This window comes from Python bivittatus, unplaced genomic scaffold, assembly GCF_059951505.1.
Source record: "Python bivittatus isolate LINGU-HERP-01145 unplaced genomic scaffold, Pbiv_v1 ctg000480_np1212, whole genome shotgun sequence".
Taxonomy (NCBI): domain Eukaryota; kingdom Metazoa; phylum Chordata; class Lepidosauria; order Squamata; family Pythonidae; genus Python; species Python bivittatus.
In genome coordinates this window covers 50,781,483-50,805,423 of record NW_028277075.1, presented here as the reverse complement: position 1 = coordinate 50,805,423, position 23,941 = coordinate 50,781,483, and the positions used below count along the sequence as shown (strand labels likewise).

The following is a 23,941-nucleotide window of genomic DNA, read 5'->3' as shown; positions in this document are numbered from 1 at the left end:
TGAACTGTTATAATCATATCAAATTTAACACCAAGCTAAACACTATCAGGGAAATGTAAATCCTTCATTAGAGTTAAGGAATTAGAAATATTTTATTAATGTATATAGGTAACTGTGTTAGGGATATGTAATACTGCATTTTTGCCATCTAAGTATGGATTTTGCGTGAATTTACATAGGCAGGTGAACTCTAAGTTTCAGTAGTATTCCTATAAAATGGGAATAGCAATGATTTCCCTTGTGGGGAGGCTGTAAACCCAAGAATAATTGGAACCCCTGGCCCTGAAGAATATGATAAATTAATATTCATTGCAACAAGTATTACATTATTAGTAGGCTCTCCTAACGGAAGGTCCGTTAGTTATATTATTCCTGTTGATTCAGAGCAAGAGATACCTTTTAGACTTAGTGCATTTTTAGGTTAGGAATGGAATACTACATCTTGGGGGTGGGGCGGGGTTGCCATAATTCTACCCTGTCTCACAGAAAAGGTGCCAAGGGCTGTTCCTCCATGGTTTTTCATCTGGTTTAGAGTAGAATAATAGGAATTTATATTCTACAAAAGTGGAGAGGTAGGGAAAGTATCCATTTTAATGCATTTCAGAATAAGTATATATAGAACTTGGTCACAGCAAATTCAAACAAGTGCACAACTGGGCCTAATCTGGAATTTTCATAGCTCTGGATTTATACTAGATTTATTATAAAGCATATTGTGGATTTTTGAACATTGCAATCTATCTTTTAGTTCAGTGTCAACTCCATAGTGTGCTAATACCTAGTGTTATTTCTTTTATAAGATGAGTTAATCAAAACTATCTCACTCTCCTTCATACTAAATGCTCTATAATTGACATATATGGCATAGAAAAGGCTTTTCAGAAGAAGAAAAAGAAGTATTTATTTACTATATATATACATATTGATGACTCCACTTAAGGCTCCAGAAGTTTATAAAATCTATAAAAACAATCAATCAATAAAAACAAATACATAAAATACACATAACTCACAATATAAAATTAACAATTGTTATATAAAGGTAACAATCATACTACAAAATCAACAATCCACATGGTGTTCCCATTCTAACCGCATTCTAGATTTTCTGCAGAAAAGCTCCATCTTAACTACTCTCCTAAGTCCATCCAGATGGGTGCCAACTGAACTTCCAGGGGAAAAGACTTTTAACAGGGATGGAGAAGACTGAGACAAACCTTCAACATCCTGATTTGAGAGATACAAATTAGACAGGTCACTTCTAACTGAAGTAGGTAGTATCAGAGGCATTTGGGCTTTATAGGTTAATACTAGCATTTTGAATTGTACTAGAAGCCTATCAGAAGCCACCGCAGCAAACAAAAAATTGAAGGTATATTTTGCCGGTCAATAAACAGGCCAGTACATTTTGCACCAATGTAGCTTCAGATAGTCTTCAAAGGCAGCAACATCTAGAGTGCTTTGCAGTAGTCAATTCTGGAGGTGAGTTACTATCACAGGGTCCTCCTGCTCCAGAATTAAGTTTCTCTCCGTACACTCATATAAGACTTATATTTTCTTGATACTGTAATCTACTGTTTTTATAAGCCCTGAAGCTTTATGTTGTTTGAAAAAATAACTTTCTTTCCAAGTACAGGTTACACTGTCATACAGTATCCTATATTATTAAATTTAAAAAAGGATGTTTTGAACCAAATAATGGCACTAAAGCTGCAGCCAATTGCTATTGTAATTAAACTCAGCTGAACACTATTTCTGCTTGAACCCCAGTGTTCACTGTTGGGAAGCAAATCAAACAATCCACAACACAACTGTGCTTTTCAAATCATTATCAAGAAAGGGATGACATTTCAGGGAGAGCAGTGACAAAATATCCCCTATACTGGCTCAGTAAATTATTTCTGAAATATATAGCCAAAAGATAGAACACAGGAACTTGTCCTCTTGAGGACTATCACTACCTTTAATCTCCAACCAGAATATGGTGCATCTTTTTCTCTACAGAAAAATCGGGTGGTCTTCGTTCCAATGTTCAACAACTGCTCTGCAGGCAATCCTTGTGTTTGCGAAATATAACGAATCTACAGAGATAAAAGTATCATAGCACTTTTTTCACCAATACATGCATATCTATCAGTTTTAGAGCTTAAACAAGCGCTTCACTGCACTTAATCTAAATTACAGAATATCACAATGGCTCAAGGACTTAACAACAAAGAATGTCCAAATCCAGGCTATCACAGAATATTTGAAAGTGGTATTTTGTTTAAACAGACCTAATATTCAATTTAAACAGATGTAATATCCAGGATTATAGTATTAGGTACTGTTTTAACTAAGTGCCATCTGAGCAAGCACATTCTGTAATATCTGGAAGTCCAGCTATGCTCAGCAATTTCACAGCCAAACGCCGGATTCTTTTAAATGATTTTTTTTCTGCTTAAAGAAATGGAATATGGTCATCACACATTTTCTTTCAGAACAATTACATCTTCTGCACTGCTTAAGTTGTACATATTAGATAATTAACAAAATAGTTTATTTGGATTATTTAAAACAACATTTGATTCAAACCTAAAAAAGCTAAATGACTACTGGATTTGGCCTGTTTGTCAAGTATTTTCAAGCATTTCATAAACCAGAAATGCCACTGCATAGGTGGCAAGTTACCTTTTGAGTTTCATTAGGGAACCACTTCTTAGGGACAGTGGGAACAAAGCCTCTAGCAAGTGGCCCAAACCTAGCAATGTACCTGAAAATGAAGTCAGGCACTTCAAAACAGAACGACAGTCACCAGTGGCAAAAGTCACTGCCTGACGTAACTTGTTTTTTCCAGGAATCAGTGGGTAGACAACCCATTCATTTTCTATATGCATTATCACAAGCTATACTGTGATTTCTTAGGTTCACACAGTGTCTGAAATTCCACTTAGAATCAAGGGCAATACATGTATTGCAGAATGCCACAGAAGAGTATGGAGTTCCAGTAACAGGAAATATGAAAAAGGATGTTCAAGGCAGTGATGAAATGAAAGAGGCCACAATGAGAAAAATGATGTAAAAAAATGGTTGCAGAAACGAGGACCAAACAAACTTACTCTGTAATGTGACTGAGTGAAAAAAAAATACTTGCAAAGAATATAGTCAAAAGGAGCAAAGACAGTTAAGTTTAAAAGCGACAGGGAAAATGCAGCACAATTTTGATGCAAATAAAATATTTTTGGAAGCGGTGAAGACAGCTAAACAAGGAGTGTCCAGAAAAGTGAACAGAATTAAAAATAAAAATGATGAAATTATACAGGGGAAAAATGAAGTGAGGGCCATTGGAAGGAATATTTTTAAGATTTATAGAGGAAGGATGGTAATATTGAAGAATGGAATTGAAATGAATGCTATAAATGTTAATATCCAAGATGTAATTGAATAAAGGAAGACATAAACAGTTAAACCACTAAAAGCAACATATGACCAAGAAAACAAGATAAATTTCATTAATCAACTTTAATGCCAGGAAAAAAGGTACTATTCAGAATCTTGAGAACTGAATAAGCAAAACTCCAGCACTCATTTGTAGTGAATTCATTAAGAAAGTGTCTCTGTGATTTTTTAAAAAATTAAAAATTTTAGAGAAAGCGTATGACAAAATGAACAGCTTGAATTATCAAACTTTTTGCATCTGTATGGAGTTGAAGGTTGGCTGCTGAAAGAGATAAGAATGATATATGATAGAAGCAGAATATGCACGGGGTTTAGAAAATGTTTTAGACCCTAGTCAATGTTGACCCTTATATATAACATCCCTTGATTGTTTAATGCAAAATGTGTAAGGAACACTTGTGATGACAGGAGAGGTGTGTTTGTTGGGGACAGGAACATACATATACTTGTGTATACAATAATGCTGTGTGGTTGGTTGAGAATCCAAACATTTGCAATGAATGTCAGACAGATGCAGTAAGGAGTATGGATATGAAAATTACAGGTTCTCCTCACTTAATGACCGCAATTGGGACCAGCAACTCCATCATTAAGCAACAGTCATTAAGTGAAACATCATGTGTTCATGCCCAACTTATGATGTCAGTTCCACTACAGTTAAGTGAATCAACCACGGATGTTAAGTGTGAGGTCACATGATCACGACTTCCGACTTACTGCTGGCTTGCCCACTGACTTTGCTTGTCAGAAGCCAGCTGTGAAGGTTGCAAATGGCGATCACGTGACTGTGGGGAAGCAGCAACCATCATAACTTCGAGGACTGGTTGTAAACTTACTTTTTCAGTGCCATCGTAAGTTTGAATGGTTGCTAAATAGGGCAGCTGTTAACTGAGGACTACATGTATTGCATTAAAGGACCTGATGTCTTTGACAGGAAAAATGGAGTGAACAGTTGCAAGCTTATTTATTTTATTTATTTGTTTTAAGCATTTAAATTCAAACAACTTGAATCTGGGTGGCATACAAAAATCAGAAAACAAAAATACAAAGGAAAAATAAGCACATACAAATAAAATAAAAAGTTAAATGGTGATCAGAGGCTAAAATTTGTTATAACCTACCAAATGGAAACTCCGCTTTACCTGACTCTAGCCCCCAAGGAAAGAATCAGATCTTAACTGCCTTTCTAAAGGCCTGCAGATCCAGGCCAATCATATGTCAGCAGGGAACCTGTTCCAAAGGGCAGGCACTGCCACAGAGAAGGCACGTCTCCTGAGCCCTACAGATGACATTGTTTCAAAGGGACCTAAAGTGTGCCCTCCCTATTGGAGTGTTGAGGACAGGCAGATTCCATTGGGAAAAGGCAGTCCTGCAAAAGCAACCCAGTCCTATGATATGTAAATGTTATGTGTAACATTTGTAAGTTATACATATATGGCAAAAAACTAAAGCAAGTAGATGAATTTGTGTTCCTTTGTAGAATATTTACTAAAGATGGGGAAATGGGTGGAGAATTTTTTAAGATGTGCAAATGCTGGTAGAAAGATAGGACCATTGTGAAGAATGATGTTTGTACAAAGAAGCAAAAATGGCTGTGTTTAAGAATGTGCTGCAGTCCCTTTTGTAATATAGAAGTAAGAACTGGTTATGTTAAGAGAAACATAAAAGTTGAATGCAGTGGGAATGGGATACTTAAGAAGCATGTGTAGAACAGCCAGAAAACACTGGATCAAGAATGAGTGAGTCCTGAATATATGTGGATTAAATACAAAAAGTGAGTGACCAACATGAAAGAAATATGCTGAAATGATTTGGTCATATAGGGAGAGTGAATGAGGATCAAACTGCAAACAGAAAAACAGTGAATGAAATAAGAGGAATGGGAAGATGAGTGTTGTGATTGGATGGAATCGGTTAAGTTCCTGAAAAAGAAAGAGGTGAGAAGTACAAAGAACAAAAAGCAGTATAAGAAACAGGATAGTGACATGCTGAAAAAAATATATAGCTAAAGATATAGGATCTGGGAATTTACCATCTTTGGAACTGGATGGGGTCACACTACCCAAGACAGACCTAGTGTGCAACCTGAGGTCCTTCTAGATTCTCAATTCCTGCTTGAGGAGCAGATAGCAGTCGTGGCTAGGAGGGCCTTTGCACAGCTTCGTGTTGTGCACCAACTGCGCCCCTTCCTGGACCATAAGGCTCTATTCATTGTCGCTCATGCCCTGGTCACCTCCAGAATTGTTTACTGTAATGTGCTCTATATGGGGCTGCCCTTGAAGAGCATCTGGAAGCTTCAGAATACGGCTGCATGGACAGTTACATGTGCCTCTAGGATGGCACGTTACACCTCTGCTCCACGAGCGGCATTGGTTGCCAGTTTGCTTCCGGGTGCAATTCAAGATGCTGGTTTTGACCTTTAAAGCCCTACATGGCATGGGACCAGATTATCTGAGGGACTGTCTCTTCCCAGTTACATCTACCCATCTCATTAGGTACAGCAGAAGAGATATGTTCTGGGTCCCAGCGGGAGCCAGGAGGCACACCATTTCTGCTGTAGCCCCCGCCCTCTGGAACATCATTCCCCCTAAGTGAGGTTAGCATCATCTCTGTTAGCCTTCCAAAAAGCCTTGAAAATGTGGCTCTTCCATCAGCCCTGGGGATCTCATGGCAAGCCTGCAAAGTGGTTGTATGCAGCTAAATGACTGCTGTTCTCCCGCTATCTTGGGGTCCTTTTATGTTTTTATTCCTTTATTTATTTATTTATGTTTGATTTTTTTAAAATATTGTAATATGGTTTTAATTGTTATTCTGCTTGTAAGCAGCCCAGAGTCACTTTTTGAGAGATGGGTGGCTATATAAATTTGCTAAATAATAATAAATAATAATCCTGACATGCTGAAAAAATACATAGCTACAGATCATTCGATCCTTGCAAGCCTAAAATGATATGGAGATACACAGTGAATGGCACTGATATAAACTAGATGCATATTTTTTTCTTTCCTCATGCATTTATATAAGTATATAACTAATGCTCATTTGTTATAGTTTTGTTTTACAAATTACACTTGTCATCTATGTATTTATATAGTTTAAATGTAGAAAAATTCGCCATCTAACTATATTCCAGTCCTGGTTGCTGTCATTAAATGAGGACTGTGTGGGTCATTAAGCAAGGACCTCACATGATTACAACTTCCAAAGCTGACTTCCTGCCAGCTTGCCCATTGACTTTGCTTGTGGAAAGCTGGCAGAGAACGTCAGAAATCGTGATCACATGATTGTGGGGATGCTGCAATGGCTGGAACTCCGAGAAGCCATCGTAAGTCCCCCTTGTTCAACGCCATTGTAACTTTGAACAGTTGCTGAACGAATGGTTGTAACCCAAGGATTATCTACCTGAAATCCCATACAATTATTTAATTCAGTTACTATGATATGCTGATACTTTATATGTTAAAATATTATACTAATGAAATTTAAATTCCCTACTGACCAAATTACAGTTTTAAACAACTAAAATAATTAACCTTATAGCACCAGCACAGTCCTTTTTTTACCTGATCATATTCAAGGGCTCCCGGATATAGTGGCCATCCGAGGAATAGTTCAGCAATCACACAGCCCAGTGACCACATGTCTATGGCTTCACAGAATGGCAAACCCAATATGATTTCTGGTGCTCTGCAAACAGAAGTAGTATGATGGCTCATTGTATTGAACATAAATATAAACACACACACACACACACATACACACACAGTTGAAATATCAAGCCATTTAGGCTTTCTATTCCTGCTACATAAAGAACTTGCCTTTTACATTCTGCCTTCCTCTTCCTTTTTTTAAATCTGAATTGTTTAATTGAATTCAATTACACGTCACTGAAGTTGCATACTGGATATTAACTTGCTTCTTGATAAATTATTTGAGGAATTCAGTGTTTGGGCTTGATTTACTTAGCTGATATTTAGAATGTAAACACATTACTGGTGTTCTCTTTACTGTAGTAAAAGCCTATGAAAAATTCATATCTGACGGTAGAAATCTGGATTTTATTAATTAATCTACCCCATTCATTACTTTCTCCAGGCATTTATTACAATACAATAACAACAACAAATAAAGCTGGATTTTCAAAATTGCCTAGGTGACATTCCAGTGGGGTGCCATGCAAATAAAAATGACTCTTCAAAAAGTTTGCAAGAAGAATACCAAAGGCAGCTGTTAATTCAGAAACTTTAACTCATGCCGTCTTGAAAAATAGAACTCCTCAATCTATATATATTTAAAAGTTATGCTTCACATCCTAAAATGGTGTGATACTCATGCTGAAGAAGTTTCCCATGAAAAGCCAAAAATCGTAGCAGCATAAGGTCTTTATTGTGGTTCTTTTGCTTCTGAATTTAAATACTTTAAATATATCTGAAATGATGGAATTGTTATTTTTAGTACAATCTTCATAAGGCAGAAAAAAAATCTTTATTTCTGAGGACGATAAATATCTCATGTCATCACTCTGGAATGTTTTCAATATTTAGAAATTTTGGGAAGATTCAAGATTGATCAATTAATATAAAATTACCCTATTCATTTCTTCTGCATGACGATTTCATATACTTCTTATAGCTTCCTACTTTATTTACATTTTATACAATTTAAAATACTTCAGCTTTTGAACTGCTTTATGCTTCATACCAGTTAATAGAGAGATTTATTAATGACTGTAATGTTTCTATTGGAATGGGGTATTTGATTCATCATTTTCTGTGCCTTTCTAGCTCTGCAATGTCCTTTCTGGAGTATAGTGACCAAGATTGCACACAATATCCCAAATGAAATCATACCGTATATTCATATTTATTTTCTAACAATCTCTACAGAATATATATTTTCACAGCAACTAAACACACTGATTAATGAAAATACAGCTCCTAGCAACGACAGATAATATGTTTATAGGTCATGGATAGGCTATCTATGACCCCAAAATGCTTACAACCCCAAATTGGTGACACTATGGTAACCTGCAAACTTCCAAGTGTGAATTACTTGGAAACTGTCCTCTCTAGGGAGGGAGGGAGGAAAAGAAGAAAAGGAATACAGACTGAACTCAACCAACCAACCAACCAACCAACCAACCAACCAACCAACCAACCAACCAACCATCCTTCCATCCATCCATCCATCCATCCTACAATGGTGGCAAATATATATACAGGTAGTCCTCTCAATATCCATTCATTCAGCAACCGTCTGGTTATGATGGCGCTGAATGAAGGGACTTATGGTTGGTCTTCGAAGTTTCAGCTGCTGCAGCACCTCCACGGTCACATGAACAAAATTCAGGGACTTGGCAACCAGTTCACACTTGCGACCAGCTTCAGTGCTCCACGCTTCCTTCCCCCCTTCCCCCATATGCACTGCACCCTCCTTCCCCCCTGCCCTTCCTGCACTGCTCTGCAGCAACCCCCTCCCCAACTCGCATTCAGCCTGTGCCGGGCCTCTCCCATTTCCCTGTGGCACCCCTACACTCCATACCTGGGACTCCTTCTGCTTCCCACTTAACAGCCTGTGTGTCTCAAGTTACAACTGCAACTGGGATTACCTGGGTTGCCATTACTAAACAATGTGGTCATGTGATGTTGCACTTTACAACCTCATCACTTAGTGACAGGAATCCCAGTCCCAATTGCCATCGTAACTTGAGGACTACCTGTATAAGATGCAAATAATCTTGTCTAGTAAAGCTTTCTTTGTCCTTTCATCCTATTCTTGGAAATAGTCAAAACCATCTGAGCTAAATTTAGAAAAGCTAAAGCTTAGAATGATTTGAAGCTGGCATAGAATGCTAGAAACAAAAAGAGCTTCCTTTGATATGGTCAAAATAAATGAAAGAAAAAAGGAAGCAGAATACCAGCTGTTCAGTGAAAATGATAAAAGAGTAACAGTTGACAAAGCATTACAAACAGACTAGAAATACACGGAAATTGCTGAGATTCTTCTTACCCACTTCCCAAATACACCATAATGACAGGGAATATGGCTGGGTTACACTGAACCTCAAGCTTTCCAAACATGAAAATCTGCATCTATCAACAGATTAAGGAAAGTTTGGGAGAATTGTGGCTTTTCTACCTTACACTTTTGAGAAGTTGTTACATAAGAACAATGCCCTACTGGATCAAGCCTCTGGTGCATCTAGTCCAGCAGCCTTTACTTGCAGTTGCCAATCAACTACACAATGAAGCTCAGTGTCAGAATCCTCACAAGATTTAATAGTAGATTTTAGTGTTGGCTTGGTTGTTATTTGCTTTTTACATGCTGCGGTTCTGGCATTGTAAAAGGTGGGGGAGAATGGGGGGAAAATGTTAGAGGCAGATGGCTCCTTATCACAGGTGCTGGAATGCTCAAGGCCATCCAGCGGGAGAATCAGGAGACTAACGAGGCAAGGGGGGTGAAGGAGGGAAAAAGTAAAAAAACAACTTTTGGCGCGCACCGGCTTAGTCTTAGCAATGCTTTGGAACTGTACACTTGTTCTCAATAAATGAACTTTCTTTTGAATCAATACTGATTGCAAGGAAAGTTACTGGACTTGGGAGCAGCGGGTGGCAGATCGTTACACTCACTAGTCCTCCAGCATATGACCTCTGGAGGCAGTCACACAGCCATCAAGGCTAATAGCCATTGATCCCCATTACTTCCATGAATTAGTCCAACACTTTTTGTGTGTTGTAGCCGGCACATCTTGTGGTAGTGAATTCCAAGTTCAATTATGTATTGTGTAAAAAACAATCCTTTTGTCTCTCCTGATTCCTCCAGGATTCAATTTCATTGGGTGACCTCTGTACCTATTATTTTGGGAAAGGGAAAATAGCTTCTCTTTGTCCGCTTTATCCCCACGTACATCATGTCCCCTTTCATTTGCTTCCTTTCTAAACTAAAAAGCTCCAAATGTCACAACCTTTCCTCATAGGGAAACTGCTCCAGCCCCTTGATCATTTTAATTGCCCTCCTCTGAACCTTCTCTGGCTCCAGTAAACCATTTTTGAGGTGTGACGACCAGAATTGTACACAATATTTCAGATGTGGCCACGCTATTCGTTTAAACAAGGCCATTATGACATTGGCATCTCTGTTTTCAAGACCATTTCTTATTATCCCCAACATGTTGATGGCCTTTTTTTTTTTTTTTTTTACAGTGTATGCACACTCTGTCAACACCTTCACTGAACTATTTACAGTTAGTCTTTCTTCTTCAGTCACTGCTAGCTCTGATCCCATTCGTTTGGTATATAGTTAGGATTTTTGACACCAAAGTGCATTACTTTACAGTTAATACATCTGAAATGCAATCTGATAGAAATTCATCATACTCCTCTAAGTTTGAAAAAAGTTGTTTCTAATTTTGTGTTGAGCTTTAAAGGCCCCACTAAAATATAGCATGTACTATATTGTTAGCCTACGCTCAGGTTGCTGACAGCCATACATTTCACCAAGTCACCAGGAGCTGCCAAAATTTGCATGTCCATATTCGTGTCTAGTACCAGAAAGAATACTGTATAGAAAAAAATATCTATACTTTGCTAAGAGACAAATATGTTTTTCATAATAGAACTAAACATTATCCAGTATCCACATCTTTTTACTAAGTTCTACTGGAAGATACTATACTTCCACAAAATTTGCATAAAGAGATATTGTGTTAAAGGAAGCAATATTCCACAAATATGATAATTTGTCAATAATGTAAATGTGTCTCTCATTTCAGTTGTCATGTTCGTTCACAAGTATCATAAATGAGCAAATTGAACATTAAGTAGTCAGAGGGCAGAATCAGAGGTGGATTAGAATGGAATTAACCTCCTCTAACTGTTCCAGTTGCTACTTACCGATCCTTTTTGCAGAAATTTTTAAGAATTATAGATGCATTATCATTAATAAAATAGTTCACTTACTATTCATCACTACTAAAGGTACTTAGCATAAATCAGCCAGCTCCAATTAGCTCAAACCATTCTTTTAAGTGCAGACTCAGACTAGCACTTCTTTAATTTTCAGGGTAAAAATCTACTTACAGGTAGACAATTGGGACCAGCAGCTCAGTCATTAAGCGAAACCATGACTGTGTTTATGATCTTACTTCAGCTTTCCTTTGGTTTACAGACCTGCGAAGGTCGTAAATGCAAGGATTAGTCGGAAAGTTACTTTTTCATCACTGTGGTAACTGAATTGGCTCTAAATGAGGACTACCTATATTTGATTTATTTCTATTCTATTCAAATGGAACACTCAGGTGGTTTTTAATTTAACACACAAAAAATAAAAATGCTAAGAGCAAGTAGGTTAAAACACAAGTAATAAAATCACTGACCTTTGGATTTGTATTCAGAGTTTTTCTAATGGCAGTGGGAATGGGAGTCAAATGCAACCCTCAAGGAAATGCACTCTGTAGCTGGAAGCAATGTATGAGAAGGCCCTCTTCTGCATGCCCAAAAGACTTCAGAGATTTCTCCTGCAGATTCTAATTAGCATGAATGCATATTTTCCCATTAATGTTTAGATTGGTATGTTAATCATTCACACAGGACTCAGATTATATTTTCAGAAGCAAATGCTTTTTGGTGAAAAAAATATGATCATACAGGCATAGTTCACTGAAAGTAAGTAATAACAATATGTAATCCCAAGAGGATTTTAAGTATGAATATGAGACCATATTTTTTTTTAACAATTTGGGAAGTTTAACTTATAAACTATGTGGCAACATTTTGACACATTCCAATTATTCAGATGTCTTCTATTTTCATAATTTCTGACATTTTTGAGAGAAGGCACATTTGGACAAATCTTTTGAAATGTTTCTTAGTCCCTTGCCACAGTTAACAGGCTGCTATGTATCTTCTAATTTTCTTTAACAACAACCTGTAGGTTAATTTTCCTTCTTGCTTTAAACTCATGTGTTATTATTACTCTCGATCATGAAATTTAGGAAATTATCTTTATATGAGCTTTCAAGTAATGGCACTCCTCTTTATATGCTGGCAAGTAAGAGTACCTGGAATTCATTCATGTAAGAAAGGTTGTCTTAGAGCACTTAAAGTTCTGCCAGGTGACATTTCAACTGATTTTAAAAATTATATTCAAGTGTTATGTTTGCACTTGTTAGCTTTTCCTCCAAGGAGTTGCAGCAGTATATTGTACAAAAGATTAGTCTGGCTGGTTAATCATGTCATCATAATACATGACAGAACATTTACCAGCTGTTATTTTAAATCCTAAACTAACATATCAGAAGCCTTTGTGACAGCCTGAACAGAAGCTATCCTGTATACAGACATGTGGACCAAAAATTGGTATTGCATACAAATACACCCTGATGTGCAAATTTACTTAGTAGAGAAACAGAATATTAAATAAGTACCACTGCCTAGTGTCGTGCTTCAACACTGACAACATAAGTATAGTTCAGTATATATGTGTGGAAAATGTAGGCATTATTCAATGAATATTTAGATACAACTAAATGATGCTCATGTTTAAATATAATTTTTATAAGGGAAGGCTTTATCCACACAATTAGTGTATTTCCCTAGGCAAGGCTTTCCACTTTTATGGACTAATACACTATTGATGGCTGAACTCCAATGTTGAGATAGTGTCAACATTTCATGAACAAAACTATCAAGTGTTTTTTTTTCCTATTCAATATGCATGTCTATTAGAATAGGTTATAATGAAATTTCTTTGCAAATTTAGGCTTAAACCTACTTCCATAACTATAGACTTGAGACACATAACTCAAGTCTAGCTAGTAAAATGACATCCAAATTCTTTACCAATAGTTTTAAAGGGCATAATACAAGACTAGAATTCATGACCACAAAACAGAAAATATTAACTATAGTTAAATCTCAACATGAACAATGATTCCTTACATCTCATGAGAGTGAAATTTACCCATCTCAGTTCTGATAGCTCCTTTTGGGGACACATTTTTTCCCTATGAATCCTCCACAGCTTGGAACAACCAATTGAGGCAATTCCTTGTCTGTGATAACTTGTCTGTAAAATTGAAACCACAAATTCTTATTCTTATACACAAGGTTTGGTGTGTGTATGTGTGTATGTGTAGGAGAAAAAAAGCTAATGGACCTGGTTGAGGTTGGGTTGTTCTTATGAAGATTTCTGAGGGTGCCTGAGCATCTGTTGCTGATCTGACCATAGCCTACTATACTCATTCGATCCTAGCCAATATGGCAGGATTTTTTTTTTAACATTTTTATCAGATTAAAGTAAAATCCCTAATGTGATTACTTCCTTTACTAAACTGCAGAGTGAGGGTCCTCTATGCTATATAAATAATGAGTGGAATTCTGGTAGATCTCTTCTGAGAGAGACAGAGAGGGGAAAAACGTCTTGAGTCAGTTTGACATGTCAGCCCTATGAACTGGTACAGAATGAACACTAGTTTTCTAGCGTTACTATAGACACTACCAGTTTTTCTCAAAATATGCACTCCCTCATACTATCCTAAGAGCTGGTTTCACTACCTCACTTTGGGGAGACCAAGCATTTCACCAGAGAATATAGCTCTGGGAGACTGAATAGATCAGGCCTGCACAACTTGTAGAGGGAAAAGGGCCACATTGATACATTTAAAATAATCACAGGCCACAAAATAATACCTGGCATGCTGATCAGCTGTTTGGAGCTGGTAATCCCAGTTACTTTTTTTTTCTTAGAGTGTAATAAACTCTGAGAGCTAATATACTAGAAGACAGAAAAATTATAAGTATTCTTGATAGTTATTGAAACTGGAAGAAATAACAGAATTAAATTCAATAGACAAACATGCAAAGTTATCCACTTAGGAAAAAAACCCCAAATCAAATGTAAAGGAGAAGAATAGTAGATACTTGACTTGGTAAAATGGTATGTGAGAAAAGAATCGTAGAACTAACGTTAATCGCAAATTGAGACACAAGTCAGCAGCGTTACTCAGCTGCCCCCAAATGCAAGTTTTAGGCTCCTTTTACAGGAGTTAGTTTCCAAATCATAAGAAGTAATAGCTCCATTCTCACTTTTGCTGGATGTGTTGGACAGCATCAGTGAGGGATGTTTTAATTTGGATTCCTGCACTGAGCAGGGAGTTTAATTCAAAGATCCAAATGGCCCTTTCCAAAACTTTTCCTACGAAAAACAAGTATTTCATAACACCTGACTTGGATCAGACTAGGAGCTACCAACCCCAGTATTCTTTTTAAATGTGGACAGGTCAGTCCAGGTTTCATCTGTGTCTATTTGACATTGTTCATTCATAAGTCTGTGTGCTCCATTTCCACATGTATCTGCTGTTTTAAAATTCATATTTAAATAGATTCTCACAAAATATGTATTTCTATCACATATTTCTAAATGTATTTTATCGAATGCATAGTTTTAAATGCATTTTGTACATTTTTGGGTTCGTAACCACATAATGAAATTTAAACAATACATTTGAAAAAACGATAGAGAGCCAACATGGTACAATGGTTAAGATGCTACACTAGAAACAGTGAGACTCAGGTACCAGTCCCTTAGACACAAAAGCCAGCCACATGATCTAATAAACAAAACCTCTTATTACATCATGCACTGATAGCTTTGCTGTAAGAAACAGGCACATGCAGTGTAAAAGCAAGCAGACCATGTGGGACAAATGCTAAGAAAAACAACATATGAAAAAGACATAATATTCCAATCCATATATTAATGTATGAAAATAGGTTTACACTAATATTATTGCGAATACTTCCTAGAAATGTTGGGTTGTAATTTCAACACACTGGAGAACACTCACCTATAAATATGCAGCACGCATGTAGGCTGCAATAAAGTACCATAGTTCATAATTAAACATCTACCCTTAATCTGATAATTTTTTTTCAAACCAAATCAATTAATTCACCATCACATCTTTATATAGTAAGATTCACAAATTAATTCCATGATGTGTAAAAGCTATTATTGTTTGCCCATCCTGAATCTACCCACTTCAGTTATGATGTTTTAGGACTAGAAAGAATTAAACAAAACAGCTCACTCACTCTCTCCTTTAATCATTGCTATCCAGGAAAGAACTGTATTTCCAGAATGAAATTCTACATTAACCTGTTTCTAAAACTGGCATTGTGGTAACTCATCTCCAGCCCTCAAACACGATGGCTAATGGTGCCATATTTTAAGGTGTTTCAAGTTCAAACTCTAGTGATCTGTTATTTTAATTTGTCTTTAAAATTACAAATTGTTTACCAATGAACAACCTAATCTGTTTTAGCAACAGTTTTAATAAAAGCAAGAACAGTATATAAAAGAAAAAGGATTTAGTATCAATATTATGGAACTTAATTTCTGAATGATTATTAGATGAAATTACTTATTCTCATGCTAATAAACCAAATGCAGGCTTTATTTACTGTTCATTTCTGGTGAATGGGAATACCACCAGGCAAATAAAATAAGAGTATATTATAAGCAAATTTTGTTTTCCTTTTTTGAGGTACAGTAACCTTAACTAGCCAAGCTATTTCACTATAAAACCTAATATTCTTTCTAGAGTAGAGTTTTTTTTTGGTAAACTTGTCATAGAACAGCTGAGTTCCTCAGGAAAACTACAGTAACAGGAAGAAAGAGAAAAAATACCAGATGTGAATGCTACTTAAAAGTAATCTTATCTAAATTCCATTTGGAAAATTGCTTAGATCAGCAGAAGACTACAGCAGACAGGCCTTAGTAATGTCTGGTAAGAGATTGACTTAAAGCAGAAAAAAAGAAAAAAAAAAGAACATATTTATGCAAATGAGCTTAAATGTGTCTTTGATTAAGAGAAAAAATATCAAATCCTATCCTACAGCAAGCAGCAAAAACAAGAGTTGCGCAAGAGAAAATTATGGGAAGGCTTTAAGTTATATTAGATTTTATCTCACCCTTCCTCTATAAGGCTATGGTGGCACATAATACTCCCTCCTTAAATTTTTCCCCACAACAGTAACACAGTGAGAAAGACTGAGTGTGTGTGACTGGCCTGAAGTCACCCAATGAGCTTCCATGCCCAAGTGTAGACTTGAATCTAGGTCTCTTGGGTCCAACACCTCAACCATTATAGCACCATTTTATTGTTCAAAAGAAAAGCAAAAAGATATAATTTCAAGTAGGTTGCTTGAGAAAACACAAATGCCAAAACAATAAAATCTCTGTCAAGCAACAGCATGTTTAGTCATTACCATCTTCAGTTTGTTTACATTTATGTAAACATTTATCTGGTGCCAGCTGAACCAGATCACGTTTTCAGCCCTGAATAAAAAAAAAGAAAAAATAATAGAGCCCAGATCATCTCCCCCACCCATGGTCCTCTCCTCCTCCTCCTGCAACTTCTTGTATGATGAAGCTTTGCAGTTAAAGACCTAAAGATCTTAACAAGCTGCCTTTACTCATGTAATAGCAGTGGCCTCTTTCTTGACAGTAACTACGCTTACAAACATAACAGCTGACTTTGAGCAGGCTGACCTTGAGCAAAATGAATGCACTTAGCTGCATGTATTTCTGGCGTATTTCACTGCAGCAATGAAACAGCCTCACCATCTATAGTAGTCAACAGTTTCTGGTTACCACCCCCTGCCTATTTTAAGCTATCCCCCACAATGTTTCAGTGATGCACAGTTCAAAGTGATAGAATAACATCTGAGGCCACATTCCAGCTCAAGTTGTTTACAGAGGAATCTTGCTCCTGTTCTCATGAACTGCTTTTTTCATCAATGACTGCACTCAGTGCTTTTATTTCCAAAGCTCAAATAAAGTATTTCAGAATAATCCCTGAGCAACAAAATCAAAAGGTATGGGAACTGTTCGTTTACAGAAGTTAACTAAATCACAGCAACATGTGGAAAGATGAAAAACAAATAAAGATAACTTCTCATTCATAATACTGTATATAGCATCTCACGTTGTAATGGAATGTGAGAAGGAAGACGGGGAAGAGATGCTGCCTAGGGAACGATCAGAAAAAGGGGGGGGGAGCCTGCAATTGAGTAACAGGCAGAGAAGGAAACTTAGAAAGGATCCACCCTAACTTTCAGGCGGTAAAAAGAGATGGCGGGAGATTTGTACTTTCAGACTTGCAAGATTTTGTTAACGTAGCCTTACAACAAAGTAGAATAAGTTCACCTTGTCATGTTTTCCTGTCTGGTCTACTTGGGAGGCTGACATCAATTTTGCAAGTCTGAAAAGTACAAATCTCCCGCCATCTCTTTTTACCACCTGAAACTTAGGGCAGATCCTTCCAAGTTTCTTTCTCTGCCCATTAATCAGTTGCTGGCTCCTCCCTCTTTTGTTTGATCATTCCCTAGGCGGCGCCTCTTCCCCCGCACCCCGTCTTCCAAGGTCATTCTCACATTCCATTACACACATCTGTATTTTGTTATTAAGTCTAAACAAATGCCCACATCTGATTTTACCTTATTTGTGCGATTGATCATGAAACATTCTCAAAACCATCTATTTAGAGTAAGTTTCTCCAAACTGACACAATAGTTCAAAGGGCAAAAATTTATCACTGGTTTATTTTAAAAGTATATCTTTTACCACAAAGAAATGCCATTTTAGTTAATAAAACAACTAATCAGCCAACCTTCATAATATCATTTTCATCTAATCTTGGACTGGAAATTCCTAATTCTAGCCCCATTGTTGCTGCTCATTTCTTTAAAAAGAAATGTATGTAGGGATTTTAAATAATTTCTGCAGCTTGGAGCAGCTTCTGGAAGTTGTTCTCTGACAGCAAGACTCAAAGGAGATACCTAAAATATTTCCTGTTTAGTACTCAGCAGATATCCAAGTTCATGAACTTCCTTCATTTTAAACTCCCCTCCCCACCATTAATTCTTCATATAAGTACTTCAACATATAGAAGCAGTTTACTTCCAGTTACAGCTACAACAGTGTATCTGTTTTCATTTATTGCTTCTACTCCATATTTGTATGGCTTGATCCCACAAAACAACAATTAAACCCACTCCCAAAGAAGAGCCATATAGCTCAAAAATCTAGTTCTATCATGTTAATAATTACTAGAGGTGGTTAATTTAAAGTACAAGTATTCCTGACTCTCATAACTGCTATCTTAAACTTAATATTAAGTAAATTAGTTCAAGACTGAAACTGTTATCATATAATTAATAGTTTGATATGAGTTGCAGTGGTTCTTTCTTTTTTATCTTATACTCAACTTTGGATGAAAAGTTAAATAATTATATGCTTGTAACACTGACATCTTAAATAGCAATCAATACTGGTAGAATTTTTACTTTTCTCTTTTTATTTTCAATACTTTAACATTTTAAAATAATAGAATGTTAATAATTTAATAATATTATATAAACATTACTGCATTTAAATCTGCACTGAAATAATATATCATCATTTACAACATTACAATAAAAAAACAAAATTTACAAAAATAACTACTATCTTAAAGAGAATCCATGGTCATGTGTACCAAAAAAAATACATACACACACATAATACACATTGTAGTAGAAATTTCTTGCTGTTTTTCTAACTAATATTAAAAAAATAACATTCCAATTAAATATTTTGTCATAAATTAGGGGTCTTCAAACCTTTTCAGTTTATGGCAGGGTTTCCCAAACTGTGAGGTGTAGCTCCTTTCAGGAGGTGCAAACAGAATCCAAGAGAAGTACGAAAAACCTTTTAGTTGTGTTGTTACAAAAATCCACCTTTCTCAAAGTTGTATTGCATTGTTTTCATTGTTTATTTGTGTTCGTTTTGGTGTTTAGATTGTTAGGGGACATATATACAGTAGGATTACACTAAGGGGAGATGTGATGGTAAAACGTTTAGGAACCCCTGGTCTATGGAATCTATTAATTAAAAAAAAAAAATTCCCAGAACCCCTGATCAAGAGATAAACTTCTAGAAAATTGGCTGGGTTTGTGGGGGGGGGTTCCCCCACTGTGATCTATATTTTTGTGTCAATTTGTCATTTGCATAATACAATCATAGAAATGATATAAATTGATACAAATGATGAAATTTCTTCAATGCCCTTTGCTACTGTCTGATTCAACATTTTCCTCAGTAAAAGATATCTAGTCCCCACAATACAGTAATTTCACTAATAAAGATTATACTGAATGACTGTAGATACTGCTAATGTGAAATAGGTAACTGTTTAAAAAAAGAAAAGTATCAGGATGTGCTTCATAACAGGTGGTCCTCATTTAGTGACCAAAATTGGGATAGGCAACTCAGTCATTAAGTGAAGCGGTTGCTAAGTGAAACTGTGACTATGCTTATGATCTTACTTCAGCTTTTCTTTGCTTTACAGACCTGTGAAGGTTGTAAATACAAGGATAGGTCGTAAAGTTACTTTTTCATCAGTCATAACTGCAAACGATTGCTAAATGAGACAGTCGCTAAATAAGGACTACCTGTATTTTTTTTATTATATTATTTTCTCTATCCAATCAGTATGAAACTATTGTAAAGCTTTAAAAAAAATCGTACTTAAGAATCCATCCTGTGTCATGGGTCCCCCAGAATTCCCTTAGAGAAAGAAGCAGAGCTTCAATAACTTATGAAACTTATGAAGAAGGGGCCCTCAGGGCTGTCTTCTACAATGCATGAATCCCAATAGCTAACTCTGACCCAGAGGCTACAATTTTTTTCCCCTACTTTCCCAAGAAAATCCAGAACCAGAAGGCTGAGAGATCAGGATGTCTGGCTGTGAAAGGAGGTTCCTCAGCAGTAATAGGTCTACTCAAAAACAAGTCCTTGCTCATAATAAACTCTCTATCCAATTAACCATTAGCTGTATAGTGATCCAGATTCCAAAGGGGAAAAAGTAATTCAAAGCATGCATTGGTACACATACACACTTGTTGGCACCTTCTTAAATGAGACTTTTTGAAGGAGTTGTCAACAGGTGCAATGTACATATCCAACACACTCTCTTAATTACCTTTTCTCTTTGGAATCTGAATCACTGAACAGCCTTCCAAACCATTTAATCAGCAGATGTAGAGCTCCGAGGAGATCCTGCATTCATAGGCAGAAAAACCTTCAACTTCAGAGTAAAGCAGTGCTGGCGCTATATTTGTATCAGACTTTCTCTCCCACTCGTCCCATTCCTGATCTTCAATTTCTTCAATTTCTGCCTGACTACACTTTTCTATGACCTGGTACTGTTCACAGATGATGTCACTGCTTTCCTACTGAGTCCCATTGATTAATGCATCATAACAGAGATTGGGTAAGGGAATCAAAACAGTTATAATTTCTGCTTTTCACATTAGGATTCCTTTAGCCCAGAAGGAATAGATGATTATGGGGCACACAGTTTTTTTTTCTTGGAGTGATGAAGATTATAAGAGGGGAAATGAGGAAGCAAACTGAGCAGGGCGATGTCATATACATGGTTGGAGAACGAAGTCAGATCTCCTTTATAAAAGCTTGCACTGGAGTTTTCTTTTGTTTCCTGATTGGAAGTGGTGAAAAAACATGTTACTGATTTTTAGTCAAAGGAACTTTGGTGTTATATAAAAAGGGATTAAGATGTCACAGAATACCCACCCATTAGCTCAATTAACAATGTGAAATACAGGTAGACAAAACTAGGCTGATTTATCTAAGAAGACAAGACAGCTGTTCCCAGAATGCTCTCCATACACATGCCTGAACAAAATGCCCTTGCTGGCTATATTTGAAGCTTCCCCAAAACCTCAGGACAAATTAGAAACCATTTTGATATCTGCAAACAATGTGTTGATTAGTCCTGAGTGTGCTTCATTTCCCCAGTCAGATAATCTCAGAAGATGGACTTAATTCTTTCCACTTGTGGATAACTTTTTTCACACAGCATTCATGTTATTCATTTGATGTAATGTTAAGATTTTAAATGGTGCATAAGCAGACTCATCAAGGCTAACTGCCAACTATCACTTCCTGATCTGCCACCTCTACTATCTAAGCTGTCTGGAGTTGACAGTGAAAAAATATGAAGCATCTTTAGTTTTGCAGATTTCCCAGTGGGCAATAATCTCAGCACAGGAAGTGAAAGAATATATCCATAGAGTAAGCTAATAGTTCTTTAATTATCCAGTATAATATCTAATAATTAATCTGATTATGTGCTTCTCAGGATCTGTGTGCATAATAAAACCATATGGCTCTATTTAATCAGTCAAATACCGCAGGAAGCTATTTAAAGAAGCATTCCTACCAAAGCTTACACATTTAGGACCCTGGAAAATAAACTAATTTAGTTAAGTAAGTCGCTGCAGAAAAAACTTTCAATTATAAGCTAGAAGGTACATACCTGTAATAGCGAGATTGTAAGTACGTTGAACAGACAGTCTTTGATACATGACTAGCAGATCCAAAGTCAATTACCTTAACTCGGTAAGGCTGCCGTGCTGGATCCACCAACATAATGTTTTCTGGTTTGAGGTCAGCATGTATTAAACCAAGACTTTTTAGTTTTTTCAGTGCAGTGGCCACCTGTTGCAGAATAGGCCGAATTACCTTTAGCTGAAGAGGGCTAAATTTGTTTTGTTTCAGAAAGTCATACAAATTCTGTTCCAACATCTCAAAAACTAAGCAAGTATGATTATGATGTTGAAAGCACTCATAGGCTTTCACAAAATTAAACTCATCTGCATTCTCCGTACTTAACCTTGCTAATATGCTCACTTCTATTTGTCCTTGGCGTGCATAAGATGGATGGTTCTTTAGGATTTTGATTGCCACTATTTCATTTGTCCCTCTTTTCCAGCACTTTACTACTTGGCCAAAAGTCCCTCGCCCAAGGAAATCAAGAACCTCATAAGTATTTTTCGCAGAACATAATACCTCATGATGCACTAACTGATAATCTCCATCACCACTGGTACCATTTGGTTTTGAAGCTGCAGTAGTTGTCACAACTGTCACTGGATTTCCCAAGTTTGTTTGCAACATAGCAGGCAATATAGGCAGTTCATCAACAATCTGCATTGTGCCACTCTGATTTTCTAACTCTTCACTCTTACGCTTCAATCCACATTGCTGGGGACGGTCCAAGACGTTCAACTCACTTTCCTGGGTCCCAGGCCAAGGTGCTTTCACTTGAGGTTGCTGTGCCTGCACTAAGATTTTTGTAGCACCTGCAATATTTTTTAAACCAACAGCGCTGGTCTGCAACAAAAAAGTCTCTCTTTGAGGTCTGTCAAATATATTTGTAGCCTGCAAGAAAGCACCAGCCCTACTGGGAGGCTGAGTGATTCCAAAATTGTTACCATTCACATACAGCTGTGGGTAGGCTCTTTCATGATACACACAACTACTTGGCTCCACTTTCAGTTTCTTCACATTAGAAAAGGCACTTGGCTGAGTTTGATAAATATATGGTGGATAGACCAAGACTTGTGAGGCCATACCTGAAAAAAAGAGAAAATATTAAGATAATTTGTTGCTTCCCCTCCCCCCATATATTTATTTGTAAGTCTCAAAAAATAGTTAAACAAAAATCCAAGCCATGTACATTAAATACTGAAGCTGCTACACATTTTACATTGTTTATACATTAGTAATGGTCAAATATCCTCTGCTTCTTACAGAAGATATAAAATGTACCAAAACAGATAATTTTGAATGTTTACTACTCAGCTACCTGTCTGAGTAAAAGTAACTTTCAAAGTTACAGCGCTGTGATAATAGCAAATATCTACCATTAACTACTCTAAAACAATTGTCACAAATGTAACAGTGGATCCTGTATAAATTGATGTCACAAATGTGGGTAAGATTTAAATTTCTGCCAATATCTTTCATTGTGACTAATGTATACAAAGAAACTTTATTTCTCCAGAATAACTCAATAACAGAAATTAATCAGCGATAAAGCTATGTGGCTGTATCAGTACAGAATTACACTAGATAAACTTTATGGTTCCTCCCAACTTATGACTCTATAAAGATGGCCTTAAATCTGCATTCATCCAATCTTGAATTGGCTCCCTAAATCGCCTTTGGACTTTGAAGTTCTTTTTCCACTATTCTCATAGGAGAATACACAGAACTATTTAAATAATATTCATCATGTCAAGAACTATAAAATTACATTATAGTTACCTTAACCCCAATTTCTCAACAAGAAAGTAAAAATGGCTCCTGAGTTTATTTTTATAACTAGAAAGACAGTACAAAGGAGTATCTATTTGTTCCTAACACAACACGAACAGGACTTTCAACCCAACGTCATCTTTATATTTCTCTTTTCTTTCTAGTTCTGTACCAATGTGTATGAACAATATAATAGTAGGTAAATAGCATATTAAATGAATTCCATATACCTGCAAGCTTTTCTTGCAGTAAATTGATTTTCAAAGATTAAAGTTTATATTTCAGAACAGTAAACTGGAAGGATTATTTCTGACTCTTAAGTACATAGCAGAGCTTA

The 23,941-nt window shown here is 36.4% G+C and overlaps 1 protein-coding gene across 3 annotated transcripts in view; it reads right to left on the bottom strand.

The window, feature by feature from the left end:
- Positions 1-23,941, bottom strand: part of HIPK3 (homeodomain interacting protein kinase 3) — an 88,577-nt gene that overhangs the window by 15,957 nt on the left and 48,679 nt on the right. For all 3 annotated transcript variants that reach the window (XM_088145875.1, XM_088145873.1, XM_088145874.1), the window contains exons 2-4: positions 21,821-22,919; positions 7,002-7,125; positions 1,962-2,081 (exon numbers count right to left, since the gene is read on the bottom strand). In XM_088145875.1, the coding sequence (XP_088002001.1) occupies positions 1,962-2,081; positions 7,002-7,125; positions 21,821-22,917 (1,341 nt within the window). In that variant the 5' untranslated portion in view covers positions 22,918-22,919. The remainder of the gene's footprint in view (positions 1-1,961; positions 2,082-7,001; positions 7,126-21,820; positions 22,920-23,941) is intronic.